The sequence below is a fragment of the Citrus clementina genome, unplaced genomic scaffold (assembly GCF_000493195.1).
Source record: "Citrus clementina cultivar Clemenules unplaced genomic scaffold, Citrus_clementina_v1.0 scaffold_7, whole genome shotgun sequence".
In the NCBI taxonomy this organism is placed as follows: Eukaryota; Viridiplantae; Streptophyta; class Magnoliopsida; order Sapindales; family Rutaceae; genus Citrus; species Citrus x clementina.
In genome coordinates, this window is record NW_006262075.1 from 3,375,935 (window position 1) to 3,397,218 (window position 21,284).

General features: G+C 35.5%; 2 protein-coding genes across 2 annotated transcripts; one reads left to right on the plus strand and one right to left on the minus strand.

Annotated features, from left to right (window-relative positions):
- Window positions 1-805: 805 nt before the first annotated feature.
- On the minus strand, window positions 806-10,052 carry LOC18036917 (histone-lysine N-methyltransferase CLF). The gene is made up of 17 exons (XM_006425864.2): window positions 9,802-10,052; window positions 9,012-9,113; window positions 8,584-8,906; window positions 7,131-7,289; window positions 6,307-6,391; window positions 5,954-6,100; window positions 5,820-5,867; window positions 5,664-5,735; window positions 4,836-5,563; window positions 4,173-4,329; window positions 3,832-4,055; window positions 3,370-3,501; window positions 2,617-2,707; window positions 1,808-1,855; window positions 1,582-1,710; window positions 1,408-1,485; window positions 806-1,256 (listed from the first exon to the last, which is right to left on the minus strand). Exons 1-17 carry the CDS (start codon window positions 9,862-9,864, stop codon window positions 1,065-1,067), a joined length of 2,778 nt encoding a protein of 925 aa, XP_006425927.1. The 5' UTR covers window positions 9,865-10,052; the 3' UTR covers window positions 806-1,064.
- A 4,388-nt stretch (window positions 10,053-14,440) lies between these two features.
- LOC18036921 (zeaxanthin epoxidase, chloroplastic) lies at window positions 14,441-20,347 on the plus strand. Its single transcript, XM_024180755.1, has 16 exons — window positions 14,441-14,937; window positions 15,412-15,565; window positions 15,698-15,772; window positions 16,106-16,206; window positions 16,570-16,685; window positions 17,356-17,567; window positions 17,995-18,086; window positions 18,325-18,439; window positions 18,530-18,633; window positions 19,028-19,073; window positions 19,200-19,264; window positions 19,372-19,461; window positions 19,569-19,623; window positions 19,737-19,825; window positions 19,915-20,002; window positions 20,236-20,347. The coding sequence occupies exons 1-16, from the start codon at window positions 14,441-14,443 to the stop codon at window positions 20,329-20,331; spliced, it is 1,995 nt and encodes a 664-aa protein (XP_024036523.1). The 3' UTR covers window positions 20,332-20,347.
- Window positions 20,348-21,284: the final 937 nt, after the last annotated feature.

Here is a 21,284-nt window from a genome sequence, read left to right on the forward strand (position 1 = left end):
TTGATACAATTTTTTAAAGGACTGCATTTGTCTGGAGGCTTTTTGATTTGGTCACAATTGGGAAGTTATGTTCAGTGCCTCTCACGTGGTGGGGTAGGTTGCCGTTGGCGCAAGCCGCAATGCGATCTTCATCTCAATTCTCATGTTGTATTTGCTGTGCCTCCAAAACAGCAGGTTGTTTAACGATTGGTTTTGTTGCCTTTGCCATGACGCATTTACGACTGCTTAGTCCTTAGTTATTGTCGAAGCAGCAAGCTTTGCACGACATTTGTTAAGTACATTACATGTCACAATGTTAAAAATGTGTAGCCGCTTAATTTCTTCGGTAGGAAATCTATTTAGTTGAATATCAGTAATTAAATATAGTTTGGCGGGCTGAATAGGAATATAATATATCATAAGAAATATTTGCGTTTTGAATTGGTCCACCACAAATCTAATGTAATCTTTTTCATGGAATGTATATTCCATGGAATTCTCTTATTTCTCCAACTCAAAAATCTTGGTAACACTTAAGGTTTTTTTTTCAAAAAAAAAAAAAAATGATTCACATTAAAAAAAAAAAAAAAAGATTCGATATTATTTACTTTTACGTGGTTTATAAATTTCACCTCTCCACCTCACCTTAAAGTTCCTCTGAAACATCTTGTTGGAGTTGATTTCTCCAAATGTGTATTGAGCCTTTCCTCTCTGGGAGTGGCTACCCAAGCTTCATATGGATTCCAGGTCTCCTACCAATGATGCCAGCGTAATATGATTCATGCTAATACAACTTTTTTTTTGGGGGGTTATTATATTCCACTATTAGAAGAAATTCTGATGTTAAATCATATTACTCCAATAAACTATATTTTGAAATGTTGTCGGACAAGCTGCATTGGAATTAACATGAATCTAAAGTTAGAATTGAATAGATTATCAATGGAGACGACAATGGCATCTCGGCATCTCCAACAACAAAATGATAAGAGAATACACATTTTCCCTAAGATCAATGAAAGCGATGCTTCTACCTGTAAAAAGAATGATAAAATTTGATTTTAAGTTAAAAATAAATGCTCATACTAAGCAAGCTTCTTGGCACGACCACTTGAAGGACCACCTTCCTCCTTTTTTGAACCAGATGCTTCAGGCTTCCTAGCCCAAGCAGGAGCTCTGTCTGGCTCATAACGATAGTCATAAAACAGTTCCTCTCCGGCACTAATTCGCTCCTTGGCAAAGATGCCAACACGGTGGTCTCCCGCAACCATGATGACCTGCCAAACAATGAGCACGAACTTAGAATTGGCACACTACATGAAATGCGTTGCTCCAGTACTTTCTAGAATCTAATCATACAACATCAACATAACCTTTTGGTTTAGAGAAACAGGTTGAGGTATTACTACTAGACAAATGGTTGATTACCTTTGCATAGCAGTTTGGATCAGGAGAATGATTGGCAAATTTCAGTTTATCACCCTTCCGATAAGCATCAAGAACAAACTGCACACAAGTGGATTTATGAATTTATGGACTGACTATCACTTAAGTGCAAAACAAAAGAAGTTAGTCAAAATACAAATGGGCAATGTATGTTGCCTGATCATTCAGATTGAAGAGAAATGATGAATTTTCACGATCATATATTTTCCCACGCTTGTCAGCCTCCCGATGAGAAATCAGCTCGCCAGTGTATTCACCAAGGTATTCATGCTTTCCAACACTATTCTGAGAGCAGATCAAAATTTCAGCAGCAAGAAGAAAACCAAGCACATCAAGTCTGCTTCCCTTTATTGATTCAGCTGATATTAAAACTGAATATTACCTTTAAGAAAGCTCCCCACCCAGAAACATCGGATCTTCCAAGTAAAACCTGTACACGTATATATGAGAATTAGACCCAAGTAACAGCAAACATACCATAGAATTTTCAGTATCAACCTCCAGTATCGATAAAGGCCAAAATACAAAGAACAAGAAAAACAAAGCATAGGAAAAGAATATCACACACAAGCAAATACACTTTTTTTTTAAAAAAAAAAGGGAAAAGACTTGAGACTTCAACTAAACTGAAACATTGCCGCTTAAAATTATTAAGTTGAATCATCACATATCTGGAATTGTCCACACAGTGTACAGGACAAATCAATTCTCTCACAGGCTATAAAAACAGGTTCAACAATTTTACTATATACTTAATTTACCACTAAATCTAAAAATTGGCAGAGGTGAATAGTTTTAATAAATCTGTAATCGACATTTATTTCTGATGACTTCATCAGAAGAACACAAAAAAGACTATTCCAGTTTGATTTACAGGAGAGGGGCATCACATCTATATTTTACAGTTATGACCAGAATAAACAAGTAATTCTCTATTGGTCAATGACTGAAGTAGAAAATTGAACAAATAATATTGCTTCAAGTGAAGAAATCCCAAAATTGAGCAGTTTAAACAGATCAATATTAGATGCTTGTATAAAAACTGGAGCCCTTTAGCCAAAATAAAATTTACCCCGAGCCAGCACGTGTAAGAAAATATTAGGAGAATATCTTAAGAGTTCAAAAACATTCATCAGTGTGTAAAGACAATAATCAAAGAATAAAGAAATGGAGAAATCAAAAAGCAATTACCCTTTGTTGTTGTTTGAGCAGAAGCTTCATATTCCTACATTCATAGTTATCACCTTTTTGGTCAGGAACCCCAAGACTACCATCACCACAACTGCAAAACCAATTTAGAAAGCTCAAACAACAGATTGTATGAGAAGTAAAAAGGAATACCAACACAGCACATTTAAACTTAGAATGAAGGCTCTTAGGCAATATGATGTCCAATCCAATAGATTCTTCTAGTGGAAAATTTAAGATACCAAACTGTCTGAAGGCCATGACATCCATTCACTCCCAATTTGAGGAAGTTCCATGAATAACTACCATTTGAGATGCTAAAGCTCTCTAAAAGTAAAAATATATTTAACTTTCTATCCAAGGGAAAATATAAGAAAAATGGAAAAAGAAGGCATCTCTACCCTCAAAAACCACCCACGAAAGGAAAGATATATCTCTTCAGGAAGCAGAAACAATTTTCAATAGGGAAATTCTCAATTCCTCTGTGACCCATTATAAGCAGAAACAATTCTCTTTCGTAATACTGATTAATCTAATTGTAATAAAATGACACAAGTACAAAAAGTCAGTCTTTCTAAAAGCACCTTAAAATTGAGAATACTTCAATCAACAAACCCACAGATAGGTCAGCTTAATACATTAGTCATGCATTATCGATCTTATAATTTCAAACTGCATTCTGATTAATCAGAAACGTCAAAGGATATTTTTAGTCAGTGTTTGAATGAAAATTTAGCATCCAAAATTAAAACTCACCTGATCCAACAGTTCCTACAAACATCTGGATCACATTCCCGGTCAGCAGCAAAACATGGACACTGACGACTGCGACATTGACTTTTAGCGCAATGACAGCCTCTGAACCGATTTTTGCAGCTCTTGGGACATCTAGATCAATATATAATCTTAAATTAGGATATTCATGCATCATAACAGTCACCATAGCGTATATAATATCTACACAACTCACAAGAAACCATCTCCATACAAAAACCATAATTGCCAAAATTGCAGTGAGAAAAAGTCAAGCATCAACAAATGTCTACATGCATTCCCATGATGCACATACAAAGTTAAATACCAAAAAGTTGGGATGAATGCTGCCTTCTTCAAAGGAAACTTTAGTATTATGCCATTTCCCATTGCAAAATCTGGGAATGCAAAAGAAAAAAAGCTTGACGTTCGATTTGTCTGAGCTACAAGGGAATAAGGGCCTACCCACAGTACTTTTCACAGCAGGTTCCATTTAGAAGGCAAGGACATTGCTTTCCACAAGCAGTTTGGCAGCCACAAGGATTGTACTGCCGGCATGGCTGATCTTTTCTCTCAGTGATCCGTTTCCTAATTGAATGGTAAGCAGCAGACTTCCAAGTATACTTCAAGCGACGAACTCTACCCCTCCTACGTAAATATCTTGATCTTCTTCTCACTTCATTGTTACCCTAGTGTTCATTTAAATACACCAGCACAAAATGAAAAAGAAACAAAAAAGATTAGTTCTTAGAGACAAGAAAGTACAGTTTTCTAGGACTATATAATCACAACATCACAATACTAACCGTAGTTCCATTAAAATCAAACTTTGAATAGCCTTCAAGAAGAGAAGTTGCAGCATCACCTGCTTGGCAAAATAGTTTATTCTCAGAGCAAGTCATATACTGGAAAACCTCCCAACAAGTCTTCAAACCATTTAATAGGTTTCTGGCTATCAGACAGCTGTCAGGAAAATAAGACTATCTATTAGACGGAAAGATCAATAAACTGGCAGGGAGCAAAATTTCTTGGAAATAATGCATAAGGACTGAAGATGCAAAATGCTGTGAAGATTTCAAACTAAGCATCAGACAAGGGAAAAGAGTATTGCTGTATTTAGCAACAGAGTTTTACAGTTGCCAACCAAACAGCTTGTGCATGGAAACAGCAAATACAAAACCAAATTAATTAGTATATAACTTCATGATGTAAAGGAATATTTGAAAAACGTTAGCTTTCAAATATCATTGAGTTCAATGATGGTCATTTTCCTTTTTTGTACAAGAATCTATTGAACACAAATTATTTCCCACTAAAGAGGTAAGAGTAAGTTAGAACTTTCATCATAAATGGTCAAATCAGAATTGCACAAAACGAGATTCATCTCCAACCTTAATATCAAAAAATGATTTAATGGAAGGAGGAAGCAAAAAGTTGAATAGGGCAGAATATAGATCTGAACCACTGACCTGTTCCTGCCAAAAATTTCAACACCTTTATCAAAGAGGCCTTTTTCAATAGTTTTCCAAGATTTCTCATCACTTAGTTCTTGTTTACACATGTTTTCAGCCACAAACTCGTCTTTTCTCAAGGAGTCATTAGTGCTGATTGCAGGTGGATTAGAAATGATCTCCTGTGACGAGCCAAGGGGAACTCTGACATGCATCAAATTGCGGCTGTCCTGAATTTGCATTTCCTTCTTCCTGGTCTTCCCAGAGGATGAAGATTTTGCATGCTTATGTGAAGAGGAATTAGCATCTTCATTTTCTTTGCGAGAAGTTGACCTAAGTTTCATGTCGCTGGGCAAAACACCTCCACTCGCAACAGAATCCAAATCAAAAGCTGCCGTTTTCTTCTGTTTCTTTTGCTTGCAAACTAGAGCGCGCTCAGCAACTCGCTTGCTCTTCCTCTTGCAGATTCCAACTTTCCCTACAAGCTTACTCTTTGAGGGTGATGAGTGGTGAGTAAAAGCGGTGTCCTGCCTCTGCCCAACCTCTGAATCACTGCTTTCTGAAAGGTTTTTTGCATTTGAAGAAGCACTTTCACTTTGGTGGGACTTCACCCTTCTAGCAGGACCAGAAAATTTCTTCCTAGATGATGTCTGAGCCCCAGCACCATCAGATGAAGAGATGAATTTTTCTTTGATATCACCATTCAAGGGTGAGCACGCTGTAGCATTTCTTTCTGACTTGAGAACCTGACAGTGAATATGAAGCTACTTAATACACTGTTTTCCTATTCTTCAAGAAGACAACCCAAGCCACATAAATCATATCAATGAAACACCCAGCACATACCGATCGATAACAATGTGGTCCACATGGTACATTTCCCTCGTCTAGATGGTACCACAGAGGTTGTTTCTCAGCCTGAGAATATTTTACCAAGAAAATATTAGAATCTGGCAAGCAAATCATATAAACATTTAACAGTGAGTTATAAAATCTACTTACCGGAAAGACAAGATCCTGTGAACATCCATGTAACCTGCAATCAAAGACCTGCAAATTCAAAGAAAAGAGCAATGGACTTAGCTGTGCGAAAATGGAGCAAAACAACATAATCTAAATGGATGTGTGGTTCTTACAAGACATCGGCGACAAAACAGGTTGTCAAAAGAATCCAGAGCTGCTTCAAGGTCTTTTACAAGAAAGTTATTCATAGTGTGCTCATCATTCCCATTGTTAGAGCCCCCTACAGCACTCTCTTCCTTCGACAAAATTTCATATCTTGCCTGTATAAGATGTTTGACGGTGTTTCATATCTCTGTAAAGCCAGCACAAAGCAAATGGGAAACGGCTGGACCAAAGCTTACACTATGACCAGTTTTTATCAGATAATAAATGGTTGAGAAAACAATAGCAAAGAAATATGCTAATTCATTCAAACTAAAATGCACCAAAACACAGACCACTAATATAGTGGGACAGAAGGGCATACCTTGACTTCAGAAGGGCTTCTGGAGAAACATTGGGCCAGTGATTCCAGCGTGGCATCAGATAAACCAACTTCTTTAATAGTCATGCTAGTAATTTCAAAATTGAAAATATAAAGAACAATTAGTTAAAGACAAGACTTCGTATAACATTTTGCAATATGTAAAATAAAACCTGAGTTCCTAACTGAATAATTTGGAATGGGCAGTGACAGAAATGAGAATTGTTTCAGAAAACAAGGTTCTAAGATATAAAAACTGGATATAGCGAACTAAAGCCAAACAGGATTGATATGCCTGGCAACAAATAAGCAAAAATTTCAAAAGTACCCAAGCCAACAAGCTTGAAATTAAATGATGCCCGCAACTACCAATTGTCTGTTTCTTCAAGAACATATGGCATGCTGTCATAGTCCATAAAGAGAAACCTTGAAAGAATAACTTCTTTCAATCAGGTAAAAAGTCAGGTGCAATGATGACCCTTGCTAGTAACAAGAACATAAAGAAGAGAAATTAACTAGAGAGCCATGACAAACTGGGATGGAGAGGCAATCATAGAAGAATCAAACTGATTAGAGATCCAAGAGAAGAGAAGCTGTCATGAAGCTAATTCAAGCAGTTAGTGCAAGGACTTGAATGAGCATAGAGTTCAGGTGAAGCACTTAATAAGAAAGAGGAGAATGTAAAGAAGTTAAGTTGCGTAGAGCAAATCTTAGTAGACAAACAGTGATCTGAATAACAACTGAAAGTACTCCTATATAATTCATTATAAAAAAAAAAGGAATTAAGAAAAGATGCCAAATTTATATTGGTAGTTAATTATACGAACCGCAGAATATAATCTTCAGAATCCACAAAATCTTTCTTTTCCTCTTCCTCAATTACTTCCTCCTCGCTGTCACTGCAGATTAGTGCTTCACCACCATTTTGGTCATAATAAATTCTCCTTCGACTCATCACCGATTGATCCTCAGTCATTCTTTGATTTCTGCACCAAAATTATTATACAACTTAAATAAACTCTCAATTAAGGAGATGGACTATGTTTACATAAGTAATAGTATTTCACAAATATATTTTGGATGTACAGCATTGCATGTCCAGCACACAGATTTTCTAGCAGCTCCATTGCAGAAATGAGAATATTCTAGTTGTTTTTAGTAAAAAAATGCCTATCCTGAACAATCCAATAGAAGAAAAGTCTGAAGAGTAGGCAAAAGTATGTTTCAATCTGTCAGATAAAGGTACCAAAGATAAATGGAATATCAATAAACAAAAACTCCTAAGTATCCCATACCAAATTTATTTTTAGACAGTCAATGATTGAAGTAGAACATAGAAGTAATTGGAGAAAAACAAAGTATAGAATTTTAATTATTTTACTTGTATTCTACTATTAAAACGTGAATATTAAAGAATTTAAACTTGAAAAAAAAGTTTTAATGAGACAAGGACTTAAAAAGGGAGAATAACAATATAATTTGTAAAAATAAAATAGCAAGACCAAAAAAATTTAAGACAAAACTCAGCAATTTTCATTTTTTTCCTTTTTTTTTTCACAAGTAATATAACTAGCCAATAACTAAGAGTTTTGTACCATGTTGTGCCATCATTTAAAAAAAATAAAAAATTCATGCTTACTTGCCAATCATTTAGGCTCTTTTTGTCTAAAATTTAAGTCAAGCTCAACCCAGTTTGGCTCTCATGCCGTGTACCGAGAAATCCCTCGACCTTTCTACATTTACCGAGTTCTAAACTAACGACTATTGCCGGACTATATGCCTATGTTCAGTTGGAAGAAATGAGAGGAGAGGAGGGGAATGGAGAGAGGCAGAGAGAAAATGAGGGACTCAATTTCATTGTTCAGTTTGAAAAGGAATTCATCTCTTTTCTCCTTATTTCTTTCCTCTCCTTTCATTTTTTCAAGCCAAACATGCCATAAAATCTTGGCATCCAGGAAAAATAGATGTCTTAAATAGGTAGCCCCCAAGGGAATTTGAACCCCAAAACCTCTTGGTTGAGTACATCACTCAACCTCGTTATCAGCAACCAGATCAAAATTCTCTACAAGATGTTATGGTTTTTCAACATGATTGTTAAGTTGCAATCCAAAGGAGATTGACCTTGTGCACTTTACAGTCAGGTATAGAAATAGACAAGAACGTACCAACGTACAATGGAAATAATTCACAATCAAGACGTATGTAAAGAAGAAGTATACAGAAAACTAGGAATATTAGCTCAACAGTAAGTACGCAAAATACAATGTGATTCAAAATTACCTGTCTAAAAATATCCATGTGGTATAAGGAGGTAATCTTTTATTGTCATTGAGCTTAATAGGACGAATAATATTCTTGGTAGGGTTACTAGATCCATAAACTGCGGTAGAAGCATAACCATCTTCCTGAGATATGTGACTATCTCTATCCCCACTACTTACATCAATACCGTTTTGCACACCAAGCGCTTCTCTTTGCCTCTTTGTTAGTAAATCTACACTACCATGTGTATTTATTGTTTGGTTGTTTCTTCTCTCCAATGATAGTCTATACAGATGATTTGTAACACCAATCAACTTTTGCCTATTTTTTTCCACCCTTCTCTGAGGAAAAAAAAAAGAGGAAATGAATTAACTAACATGTTATGAGGACTATATAAAAAAGAATGCTAGTTAAATCAACAGTGAATTCGTGCAGTAAAAATGCACCTGAACGGAAACAAAATGGTCAGCAGCAACCTGATTCTTTAAACAATCAATAACAGATAAAATCTCCTTACGAGTCAGAGTTCCATTTTCTGTTTTTGTCAACTGTAAGAATTCAACAGATCAAATGATTGAACAAAAGGTTGAAAGAGCTGCTAAAAGGGTAAACAACACTATAGAACAACTTCAAGAACCAAAAGTTTACAGAAAATGAAATCATAATACAAAACCAAAAGAAGACATAGCAAAAAACAGAATTTTCCGCTTGCATTGCAATGTAAAGTATTGCTTATCATACAATAATCAACAAATCATTCAGTAGTAAAAAATTAGCAGATAAAAGTATTAAACTCAAATAGAGATCACCTATGTTTAAAAGTCAATGCACGTTCTTCTGTTTTTTTTCATTCCATTTATAATTTTTTTCTACATTTCATTTATGCAATTTCCGTTAAATCATCCACAGATGCATTCTGAAATCCCAAAATAAAGTAAATTCAACGACAATTTTCAGTATTCTCCACGTAATGCACCAAATTGTCCAGTATCAAGCGCCAAAAAAATCATAATTAGGTCAAATCATCCGCTAAGAACGAATGCAGATATAAGTCTTTCAAATATCAGCTACAACACGTAACGAAAGAAGAAAATACTGAAAAAGGTTAACAGATGAGCATTATCGACGACTTTGACATGAAATTCTGAAAAAGGTTTACAGATGAGCATTATCGACGACTTTGACATGCATTTTCTGAAAAGACTTTCCAGAAAAATAAAATTCAAAATCAAATACCGAAGAGCTTTTGAGAGGCTCCGATCTGTTAGGAGAGGCAGAAGGCGATGCCTTCGAGGCCATGGCAGTTCGAACCGAAATCGGCAATGCGGGTCCGGATCAAGATCCGATACATTCAGATACAATGCCGAACAAGAATGTAGGGTTTCTGAGAGGATTTGGCGCGTCGGCTTGAAACCCTAACGCTAACATCTACCTCGCCCTCAAATTTTCTTTCTATTTTAATTTGTTTTGGTTTGATTTTCTTTTTTTTTCAAAATTTTATTTGGGCCTTTTAGTTTGTGTTTTTTGTTTTTTCTTGTAATAATTTGGTTTAATTAAATATTGATCGTTGTGAAACGCGTGAGGGAGTGCGTGTGAACCGAATGGAAACTTTTGAACAAGTAAATACATTGGGGGGAAAGGAGTTTGAATTATTTACTGTACAAATTTTATACACCCTTCTAGGCTCTAGCGCACTAGCACCTACGAAATTTTCATTTTTCTTTTTTGCAAAATAATTTTTATTCCTTATCAATTTCAAAACACGTCTGAAAAATGATTGGTAATTTTTTTTTTTTTTGGGTTAAAATTATTAGTAGGGCAGTTAGGGAAAGTCTTATACAAGATGGTCTAATAAAAATGTATTTTAAACTTTATGGTTTTATCACATTTGAATTTAAACTATTTTTTTAAGTATTTGAAATATATGAAAATATTAGGGTGCGAACACGTACACAAAGTTCTATGTGGACTTCAAAAGCATATTTAGATTTTACAATGCTGTAAGTTATGTGTTAACATCCGCGAGAACCCTTGAAAATTTAATTTTTGTTAGTTATTTATAGCATTTTTGCTGGACAACTTGTTAAGGAAGAGTGAGTTTTCTAAATCTCAGATTTTAGATACAGATGCCTACCAGATGACTGCTACTTCAATCCACCACCGAATAAATTGGCATAAAGAAACAATTGCTTTCAGGTTGGTCTTATTACCGAGATGCCACAGATTGCAAAGTGTTGCTCAATGTCGGACAAGGGTATCAGGTAAGTCGCAAAGATTCAGTTGATTTTTCACATTGTGAGGTATTGTTTGTTGTGAATGGGAATTCTACACCGAAGGAGCATTTTCAAGGATTTGCAACACAGCCTTTTATTAGATTTCTACATAGTTTGAACAAGTAAATCATTTCCTGAAAAGAGTGCCTATGGTGTTCGAATATTCTGCTCTCGCATTCAAGCTTGAAGGGTGGTGTTAGACGTGAGATTGAGTCCCAAGTCAGATATATATTGTCCGTCTCATAGTCTAGCTAGTCCGCAAATGTTGTAGCTTAGGCACGAGTCTTGTGACAAGAGAAGTCTTAGCTGAACACCTGCGAGATCAGAGAAAATGCTGGGTAGATAAACTTTGCAGGTCTGATGGATTCTGGCCTCTTAGAACGATAGCATAAAATTACAATCAATTGATCAAGCATTGTTAATGTTAATCAATTAGTAGCCAAACATGCATCCATTCCAATATCTTGTTTTCGTACTAAGATTAGCTTAGTGGTGAGAATACCCATTAACTTTGCATCATTTCCCTTTGCCTGCAAACGTCTCGGTAAAAGGCAAGCTTCAATGTCAATACTCCCTTTTTCTGCTCCAGGAAACAGAGTTAGCTTCCTAGCAAACTTGTTTGCAGGACCACTTCTTGCTGCAGTGGGGTTTCCCCTCCGAAAGTCGAAAACATAGAACCTAGGCAAGTGCAGCTTGTGCATGAAAAAGCCACACGTGGCTTATTAAGTTGAAAACAGCCAATGCAAAATTTTGACAGCTGCGTCATTTATTAATTGGAGGGTCGAGAGCAAACAAAGGAAAATGGAAAAGAAATAGGAAAGTGGAAAAGAGAAAAGAGAAGAAAATAAATAAACGAAAAGAGGGAAGCCAAGAGTGAGGAAAAAGAAAAACGAAAGGAAAAAGAAGAAAAAGAAAATTAAGAAGGTGAGAGTGGGAAAGAAGTTGAAAAGAGGAATTGAGAGAAATATTGCAAGAAATAAAATTGGGTAGTTAGATCTATATCCAGTGAGATAGTGGGTAATAGATTTATGAAATTTAAGCAGTTATAATTTAATTTATGTCATATGCATAAGTTTTTATATCAATTCTAATAATTAATTTTTTAGCCCTATATTTTAAGAGAAATCCGAGAATCCAAAAATCCGCAAGAGCTCCAACGAACTCTGAAGTGAAACAGGAGATGCGAGTGGATATTATTATTATTGTTATATATTCTATGAAGCATTTATACTTGGTAGTATGATTTAATATAATGTTATGATTATATATACACATATTATATATTTCATTAAGTCATGAGATGTGATTGCCAGTCACCATATGTGTATCATTCCCCATAAGCTCTGCGCATGCGTATTAAGAGTTAGATTACTCCACATGTGCGATGTAATTAAATCTTATTGGATATTTAGAGGTTTTTTCCCCATTTTACTCATGCAATGATGATCTTGGTGAGTATTAAGAGTTATTTTTCCTAGGTATTATTTGGTGTCGTTTTGTCATATATGTGTGTGTGATTTTATGTTTGCTTATGTAATGTGTTCACGGTAGAGTTATGCTATATGATTATGAGCCGCAAGCTCATTATTTTCTTATGTACCCCATTTCTCCCAAATTTCCCCTAGGTTTCGTGCAATTCAATTTTCAATCAATTGAGGTTGGGTCACAACACATATTGCTGCACGACTTACATTTTGAGCACTTTTATATTAATATGTAAATATTTATGATGTATGTGTATATAGTGAAATGTGAAGTGAGCAAAGTTCGAATATATTTTTGTATGAGACACAAATGTTATTATACTTTTATAATACAGACCCAAGGCCATTTTTATATATTCATGAATTAAGTTTGTATCATGAGTTTTAATTATCAAACTGCATGATTTACCTCCGATCTAACATATAGGTCAAGAAGAGTTGTGTAAATTTCCCTCTTTCTTTTCTCAAGAACTAGAGTTTCTCATTTATGTTAAAACAATTTTTCTTGTCTTCCTTTCATTAACTTATTAATTCCCTGTCAAATAACCATAATTGATAACTAATTACTATACTATACCTATTTTAAAAACCTTAATTTAATTTATGACTTAGTATTGGTATTAACTAGTTAAACCACTAATAGTGTTTTTTAATATAACATTATTATGTATTAGATGAAAACATTCAAAGGAGAATTAGAATTTTGATACTTTTTATATTAAGTTTTTTAAATGGCATTATAATAAAACTTAGCCGCTCTTTTAATGAATTTTTTGCTTCGCCCCTCAATTACCATACGAACTTCTTTACAAGTAAGAAAAATTTTGCTCACCCTGCTTTCCAAAGATAGTAGCTGAGGGTATTCTTTACAAGACTCCAAGAATTTTCTTATCTTTTCGTCTGTGGCATAGCATCTTCTTCATTTGCAATGCCAAATCACATATCCTACCCTCTGCTCAAGTCAATCTCTTGCTTTCACTTTTAGGGATTCAGACTGAACTGCGTTTCCTAAATATTCTGGCGGCAACGGTGGCTGCAGTCTTTATCTAACATCTACCAGTAGCGGGAAATCGAGTTCTTGGTCGGGATTATGATATTTATTGGAAATAGCAGATCGCCGAATATGAGATACCAGTGGTTGATGATAAGAAATATTTGCTTATGCCAATCTCATCATTGGATTTAGCTTATAGTTTTGCAATTAATGTTTTCGTTGTAAAATGAAAAAATGGTTTGCAGAGTGATTGAATGACTGTATATAGAGATTTGTTTTTTGATCAAGAGAGGTATGCGAAGAACAGAAAGTTTAGATATGTGCAATCAACTTAACCCTCTGGAGTCCGGAGATTTCGGATCAAGAATTAGAAAAAATGTAAAAATCATGTGCCATTACGGCAATACCAACTGAATCGTTCATTGTGCAGCCAATAAAATCCCACCCACAAGTTTTGTCACTTGCACTGCAAGCAGTGGCTTAGAGACACCTTCATAATTCTTGACTCCGTTAACTAGGAAAAGGGAATAAACAATTTAGGAACATAAATAGGTCTAATATACCGCAGCGTGGACAGAGTCTGCTCCGGCATTGCTGCAATCTATGAAGTGGGAAATTGTGTATCGCCATGATCAATGGTTGCTAGGCGACCTGCCGGAGAAGGAAAGAAGTCTGAAAGTGAAGTTTTAAGGTGGTGATCAAGCTGTTTGCTTCCATATTCTTTCTGCTTTGGGAGGACAAGTCCTTTTGGGATACTATCAATTTGGATGAACCGAATATCCCAATGCAGCTAAAGTTTGGTTCCTTGTGATTTGCCGCTACGGACTAAACTTGTTGAGTTCATCCGAATGCTTCCCATTTTCTTTGTCACTTTCCTTAGGGGTTTGTCAAGTGCTTATTTTGGATAACAACTGGCAGCATAGCTGCTATTTTCTTGTTTATCCGCTGTTCGGTTAAAACAACGTGCAAGTGTCCAACTTACAAGATGTTTCAATTTTTTCTTTTTGTCAAGGTAAGCTTCCATATTCTCTACAGAGAATTGATTTTTTTAAATAAAGCAACGTGCAATCCCACGAGGATTAAGGAAAAAAAAATTGCAGAAAGAAACCGTCTGAGATACAAGAATGGCTTCAACTATGTTCTACAATTCAGTTAATCCTTCAACAGCTGCTTTCTCAAGAATCCACTTCCCAGTTCCCGTTTACAAAAATTCTTATATTGAATTTTCACGTTATGATCACTGTATTAACAGCAAATTCAGGACCAGAATAATTGGGCAAAGTAGGAACCTGACACAAGTGAAAGCTGCAGTGGCAGAGTCTCTGACTAATAACGGTGACAGTGAAAAGAAGAAATTAACGATTTTGGTGGCTGGTGGTGGGATTGGAGGACTTGTGTTTGCTTTGGCTGCTAAAAGGAAAGGATTTGAAGTACTTGTGTTTGAGAAAGATATGAGTGCTATAAGAGGTGAGGGACTATACAGAGGTCCAATTCAGATACAAAGCAATGCATTGGCTGCTCTGGAAGCTATTGATTTGGATGTTGCTGAGGAAGTTATGAGAGCTGGGTGTGTTACTGGTGATAGAATTAATGGTTTGGTAGATGGGATTTCTGGTTCTTGGTAAGTTGTTAATTTGCTTCTATTGACTGTGGCATTTATTTCTAAAATATGAGTCTGCATTCTGCAGTGTCTATTAGAGATTTTTATGAATGAAAGAACATAGTTTTGAGCCAATTCAATGGTAATGGGTGCGGATTTTTTATACTTCATGGTACAAGTAGCAAACTTCTTATAATACTAAGCTTTATTTGGACACGGTGGATCTTGCTTTTTCTTGTAAATAGTTAAACTGATTTTCAGAATTCTATGAATTCGAGTTTTAGCTTGGGATATGGTCTCTAGTAGTGGACTTTTCTCACATCTGTAAATGTAATTAGACTAGTAGCAATAAAAAACATACTTGATGTAGTTGAGAATGCGTTATTAACCAATTTTCTGGGATTCATTTAAAAGCTGTTATATATATAGTAAGTTCTTAGAAGGAGAGCTGTAGCTGTACGCTTCCATTCGCATTAATTGCTATATGGTTGTCAGGTACATTAAGTTTGATACTTTCACTCCCGCAGCAGAAAAGGGGCTTCCAGTCACAAGAGTAATTAGCCGAATGACTTTGCAACAAATCCTAGCTCATGCAGTTGGGAATGATATCGACAGTAATGTTATTGATTTTATGGATCATGGAGATAAGGTAATTGAGCTGCTGATTGGTTAAAGATCGTAAATAACTCACAGATTAATTGCTTTACTGGAATAAATTTGGACGATCTTTTTTTTTATGTTGAAATTTATTGTTATGTATTTGAGTGATTTATGAGTTCAGGTCTCCGTAATGCTTGAGAACGGACAACGTTATGCTGGTGATGTTCTAGTTGGTGCTGATGGAATATGGTCCAAGGTATCATCATATAAGCATCATTTTGCTGTTGCTGATGGACAGTGAAAATGATGTGCATTAAGTTTTTCCTTACTTTTGGTGATTGTTTAACTTGCGTATACTTGATGAATAATTAATGATACATTCGTGAATTAGAGAAGTTATGGAATACTTAGATATCATATGAACCAAATAATAAATAAATGATGTTATTACACGTGTGTATTTATTTTAAAAGCTACTATAAAATGATGGTTATATTAAATTTAATTTCACCTGACATGCATGTTTTAATTGGTTATATTATCCCGATGTATTTTAGAATTGCTCCGTCAACTGTTTCCTTTTGTATAGGTGAGGAAGAAATTATTTGGGCCACAGGAAGCCATCTATTCTGGGTACACTTGTTATACTGGTACTGCAGATTATGTTCCTGCCGATATTGAGAGTGTTGGGTATGTTTGAGTTCACTTTCAGCAATTCATTTCTACTCTTCCACAGATACATTCTATATGCCTTGGTTTGTCTAAAAAGAATCTGATTTTTTTATTTTTACCTTTTAAATATGTAGCTGTATTATGTTATTGGTAAGACAAGTTCACTTCTCTAATAAGGGATCACGCACTTTAATAAAACGTGAGAGTGACTTCCACAACATTATAAAATGATTTTGTAACGTTAATGTCAAACATTTCACAAAGTTGCAAGTTGGCTCTTTTACAACATTGTGAAAATTGGTCCGCATTTTATTAAAGTCTAGAATCAATAACTTAATAATTTCTAATGTTAGGAAACTTATATAACTTTTTAATTTGAAGGTATCGAGTGTTTCTCGGACACAAAAAATACTTTGTTTCTTCTGATGTTGGGGATGGAAAAATGCAGTGGTACGCATTTCACATGGAACCATCCGGTGGTGTGGATGGCCCCCAAGGTACATAATCTTCTGATGCTCCATATATATTTTAAGAATGCTCCTTGAAATGATCATATGAAGATATTCAAGTGAACCCTAAAGTGATAAAGTGTGTATCTCTGCGTATAACGCTTAATACAGTTGATTTCTGATCTTCTAGGAGTGGAAAGGTTACTGGTAACTTACAATTAGTCTTGAAATAATACAATTGCGTCTGCTAAAATTTGAGGGAGTATGTAAGAATTTTTAAATCCAATACGATGAAAGTAAAAACATGCATGCACAAATGAATTCCGTAAATAAGGATGTTGTGCCTCTGGAGTTTATCCTGATTTGTGTAAGAGGTCCTATCAACACAGAGGGGCTTGTAAGAGATTTGCGATCTGCTTCAAATGGCAGTTGTAATAGGTCAGGCTTTTCTCCTAAGTTCCATTGTAATGCCTTTTATATATAGTTTTATATGGATCAAGGTGAAGTGAAATAGGAGTTTATATCAATTTTCCAGCTTTTCTGAAAATACATTATTTGAAGGAGGGTGGTCATAATAGAAAAGCTGGCATTCAGTATTAGGAAAAATTCTATTCCAGAGTCAAGAGGCTAAAAAGGACTTAAATATTGAAAATATGATGCTCCTTCATATTCAGTAATCTTTAATTTTCTTTGATTCATTTCAACTCCAATTTGGCAGGTAAAAAGGAAAGGTTGCTGAAACTATTTGAGGGTTGGTGTGATAATGTGATAGATTTGATGCTTGCTACAGATGACGAAGCCATTCTTCGACGTGACATATATGACCGGACACCTACCTTCACGTGGGGAAGGAGTCGTGTTACTTTGCTTGGAGACTCGGTCCATGCTATGCAACCAAATATGGGCCAAGGGGGCTGCATGGCCATTGAGGTACACTTTTTTTTTTTTGGATGCCTCTCCATCCCCCTTAAAGACTATTCACTTCACGGGAATCATATATATTAAATCTTTGGTTACTTTTAGCTCACTCTGAGCATATATATCCTGTTATGGTATAATGCAAAATGATTTTTTTTAAATAACCATTTACTATGTCCGTTCTTTCTTTTAATTCCATGCATGTGTCAACCCTGTAAGTTATAACTGTTTAAACATGTTTCTTCGTGTGAGCATATATGTTGGACCTATAACTTCACAAGTGAATTCCTGTTGAGATGGAAATGCTTAATGAATACCTTCTCTTGATGAGTCATTAATTTCATCATCGTCTGTTTATCTCCATTTTTTATTTATTTATTTTTTTTGGGTGGTTATTTTATTGTTTGTCTATATTTGATTATTTATTTCATTGTTACAGGATGCTTATCAACTTGCAGCGGAGCTTGAGAGAGCCTGTAATAAAAGCTTTGAGTCCAAAACCCCTATTGACATAGTTTCTGCTTTAAAGAGGTAACAAATGAATTGGTTACCAAATAATCTGAAAGACAATTGACATCGCTAGAAAAAAAAAAAAAAAAAAAAAAAAACTTGGGAAAAAGAGAAGACAAGACAATTTGAGTAGAGGATAACCTGTTATCTGTGAATGGGGTTATTGGGCATCATAGATGAATCTTCTTATGTCTTGGCTGTTGTGTCTAAGTAGTTTAAAATTGACGACTCGCATTGTTCATGCTTCTAAATTATGCAGCTATGAGAGTGCTAGGAGACTGCGAGTGGCCATTATCCATAGATTGGCAAGATCGGCAGCAATGATGGCGTCAACTTACAATGGTTACTTAAGTGTAGGACTTGGACCACTGTCGGTAGGTTATTTTGTTATTACTCAATTACTAACGTAGTAGCTGAAATTTAATTCTAGAGTAAAATTATCACGCGGATGGTTTGATTTGCAGTTTTTGACAAAGTTTTGGATACCACATCCAGGAAGGGTTGTTCGCAGATTTTTCATTGACTTAGCAATGCCCTTAATGCTTAATTGGGTCTTAGGGGGCAACAGGTTAGGTTTGGCAGACATTAATTACTCGCCTCTGCATTCTAGCTCTTAATTATGTTTATATTTTTACCATCCTTAACTTTTTCTGAGAATACTTGTGGTCTCAAAAACTCAATTCAATGATTTTTATTCTCTCTTCTCTCTGGGATTGCTAAAGTAAAAGCATTTGGCTAAGTAGTAATCTCATAAAACCATTCATTCATCAGGCCTTGTTTAGCTTTTCAGGATTGGAATTCTTTACGTACAATGTAGTTACTTTAGAATAGTCCTTTTATGAAGCTCAGGGCCAAGGTCAATGTCATGGATTTCGAAAGATATGCTAAGCGTTCAGAAATTCTTTGAGTTATAAATTTACTTCAGCAGGGCTGAAAATATAATTTTGTTCCTCGATCCGCAGCTCAAAACTTGAAGGTAGGTCTCCATGTTGCAGGCTCTCCGACAAGGTTCATTGCTTTGTTACGATTATATTTGCGTTTATAACTTTAAGGAACTCTGAATTTGCAGTAGAGGTTACTAATTAGGTTGAGATCCTCCAGATGCTAACCATCGTTGGTCAATAATTTCTTCAGGCAAGTGACCAGCTACGGACATGGTTACGTGACAATGACGCATTGGAGCGTGCTATGAATGGAGAGTGAGTTTCATAAACGTTTTATTTGTGAATATCATCCCTCAAAGCTTTTCTAATTCCTGTACGCGTCCTGAATTCACTTTTTCCGTACCCTTTTGTTCATTTTGCAGGTGGTTGCTAGTACCATCTGGAAGTGAGACTGTTGTGTCACAGCCTATTTATTTAAGTAGATCAGATGAGAATGAACCCTACTTGATTGGGTATGATTATAATTGTGAATCCATATTGCTATTGATTTATATTTACATCAATGAGTGGCAAATATTTATGCGATTCAATTAGATTGAGTGTGTTATTATGACTGCAGAAGCGAAAGTCAAGAGGATTTTCCTCGAACATCGATTGTGATCCCTTCAGCCCAGGTGAATTATTGGCTTCTCACCTTTCAATCTGGAAAATAAATGATTAATTTCATATGTTACTGTGTTCAAGCTTAACTGAAAGTGCTTTAATTAATTTAATCTGTATGTCTCAGGTGTCCAAAATGCATGCCCATATCAGATATAAAGATGGCGCCTTCTACCTGATAGATTTGAGGAGCGAACATGGAACATATATCACCGAGTAAGCTGAAAGTATATGCATGGGTGTTGACGTCGATGTTCAAAACTTGGTAGGGCTCTCCAATAATATTTTTCCCTTTTCATGTGCAGTAATGAAGGGCGAAGGTATCGGGTATCTCCGAACTTTCCTGCTCGGTTTCGTCCATCCAATAGCATCCAGTTTGGCTCTGATAAAAAGGTGATTATCAATGACTCATTTTAACGGCATGATTCTCAATTAACACTGATAGCTTGTGCTTCCAAGTTCCAACTACTAGAGTACTGGTTAAGACTGACTTCTCATCTCGATATATTATATATATAGCCCAAATTTACACTAATCGTTGCAAGTTTCAGTGATGCATGTCATTTGTAAACTATTTCTTCTGAAACAATTTCCTGTATCTGAGCTTTCTTGTAAGGTGTGTGCAGGCAACTTTTCAGGTCAAGGTGATCAGATCTACTCCAAAGAAAAATTCAGAGAAAGAGGTAGAGGGTGAAATTCTTCAGGCAGTGCAAAAAATCTGAAGGAGTCACTTTGTGTTTTAACTTTTGGAGTTCACAGGAACAGGAATTGTACATACAGCATTTGCTGGTGCTGTGATGCAAGTCTGCGGCGACGTATACAAATGTAGGATCAGAGTAGAGAGCAACAGCATAGCACAAGAAATGTCATACTCATGCATACAACTGTGATACGTGCAATATATTATTAAGTTGAGTGGCAAGCTGGTGGAGTTGTTGAGCAAACGCTCAGTCACGTTTGGTTGTTGAGATGGTCAAACCAGTAGCTGAGCAAAAGTGAGACAAATTGGCTGGGTGAATAAGCTCGTGCTAATTTTTAGCACAAGTAGCAGTTATTTTCCTGTTATATAGTTGTTTTGTTACTTTTATTTATAAATGGCCAAAACATCGTGTGAATAAACAGTCAGGAGATTTCAACTAAGCTCATTTCTCTCTTCCTTCAACTTCGTCGTCTTCCTCTTCTGCTCTTCTTCTAAATTCGCTCTTATCAAACTGCGTCTAGCCGTCTTTTTACTTTTCTTGTCTTCTAAAGATTGCCAAAGAAGCAAAATAAACTAGACCCAAGATAACATCACAATTAACTATTCAATTAAAAAAAAAATCACAAATTATTGCTGTGATTGGAAAAAGTTTAGGGGAAAAAAGTCTCGTTACACTTAAATTTTATTCTATTATGTCCTTGAAAAATGGTGCAGAAGCGAATCCTATCTTTTAAATCATGTGGAAAAATCTCTCAAATGTAGTCGGAAAAAAGTATAATTATGATAAATTTTCGTCTAGTCTAAAGTCAAATAATTTCAGAAACAATCAGTCATGGATAATTTAGCTAAACTTTTCTACTAAACGGCATTAATACTACTTTTCGTTTCTTTGCAGCTTTCCGTCCCAATAATGCCATTCCTACCTTCAGTTGAAAGCAAAAAACTACCGATTTTAGAACATCATTCAAAAAGGTC

Excerpts from the sequence above, each read along its gene's own strand:
- LOC18036917 (XM_006425864.2), bottom strand. The coding sequence starts at position 9,864 with ATGGCCTCGAAGGCATCGCCTTCTGCCTCTCCTAACAGATCGGAGCCT. Across the intron at positions 9,114-9,801 it reads AGCCTCTCAAAAGCTCTTCG|TTGACAAAAACAGAAAATGG; the intron begins GTATTTGATTTT and ends GAATTCTTACAG. Across the intron at positions 5,868-5,953 it reads TGTTTTGTCGCCGATGTCTT|GTCTTTGATTGCAGGTTACA; the intron begins GTAAGAACCACA and ends TTGAATTTGCAG.
- LOC18036921 (XM_024180755.1), top strand. The coding sequence starts at position 14,441 with ATGGCTTCAACTATGTTCTACAATTCAGTTAATCCTTCAACAGCTGCT. Across the intron at positions 18,634-19,027 it reads TGGGTCTTAGGGGGCAACAG|CTCAAAACTTGAAGGTAGGT; the intron begins GTTAGGTTTGGC and ends CTCGATCCGCAG. Across the intron at positions 19,462-19,568 it reads AATGAACCCTACTTGATTGG|AAGCGAAAGTCAAGAGGATT; the intron begins GTATGATTATAA and ends TTATGACTGCAG.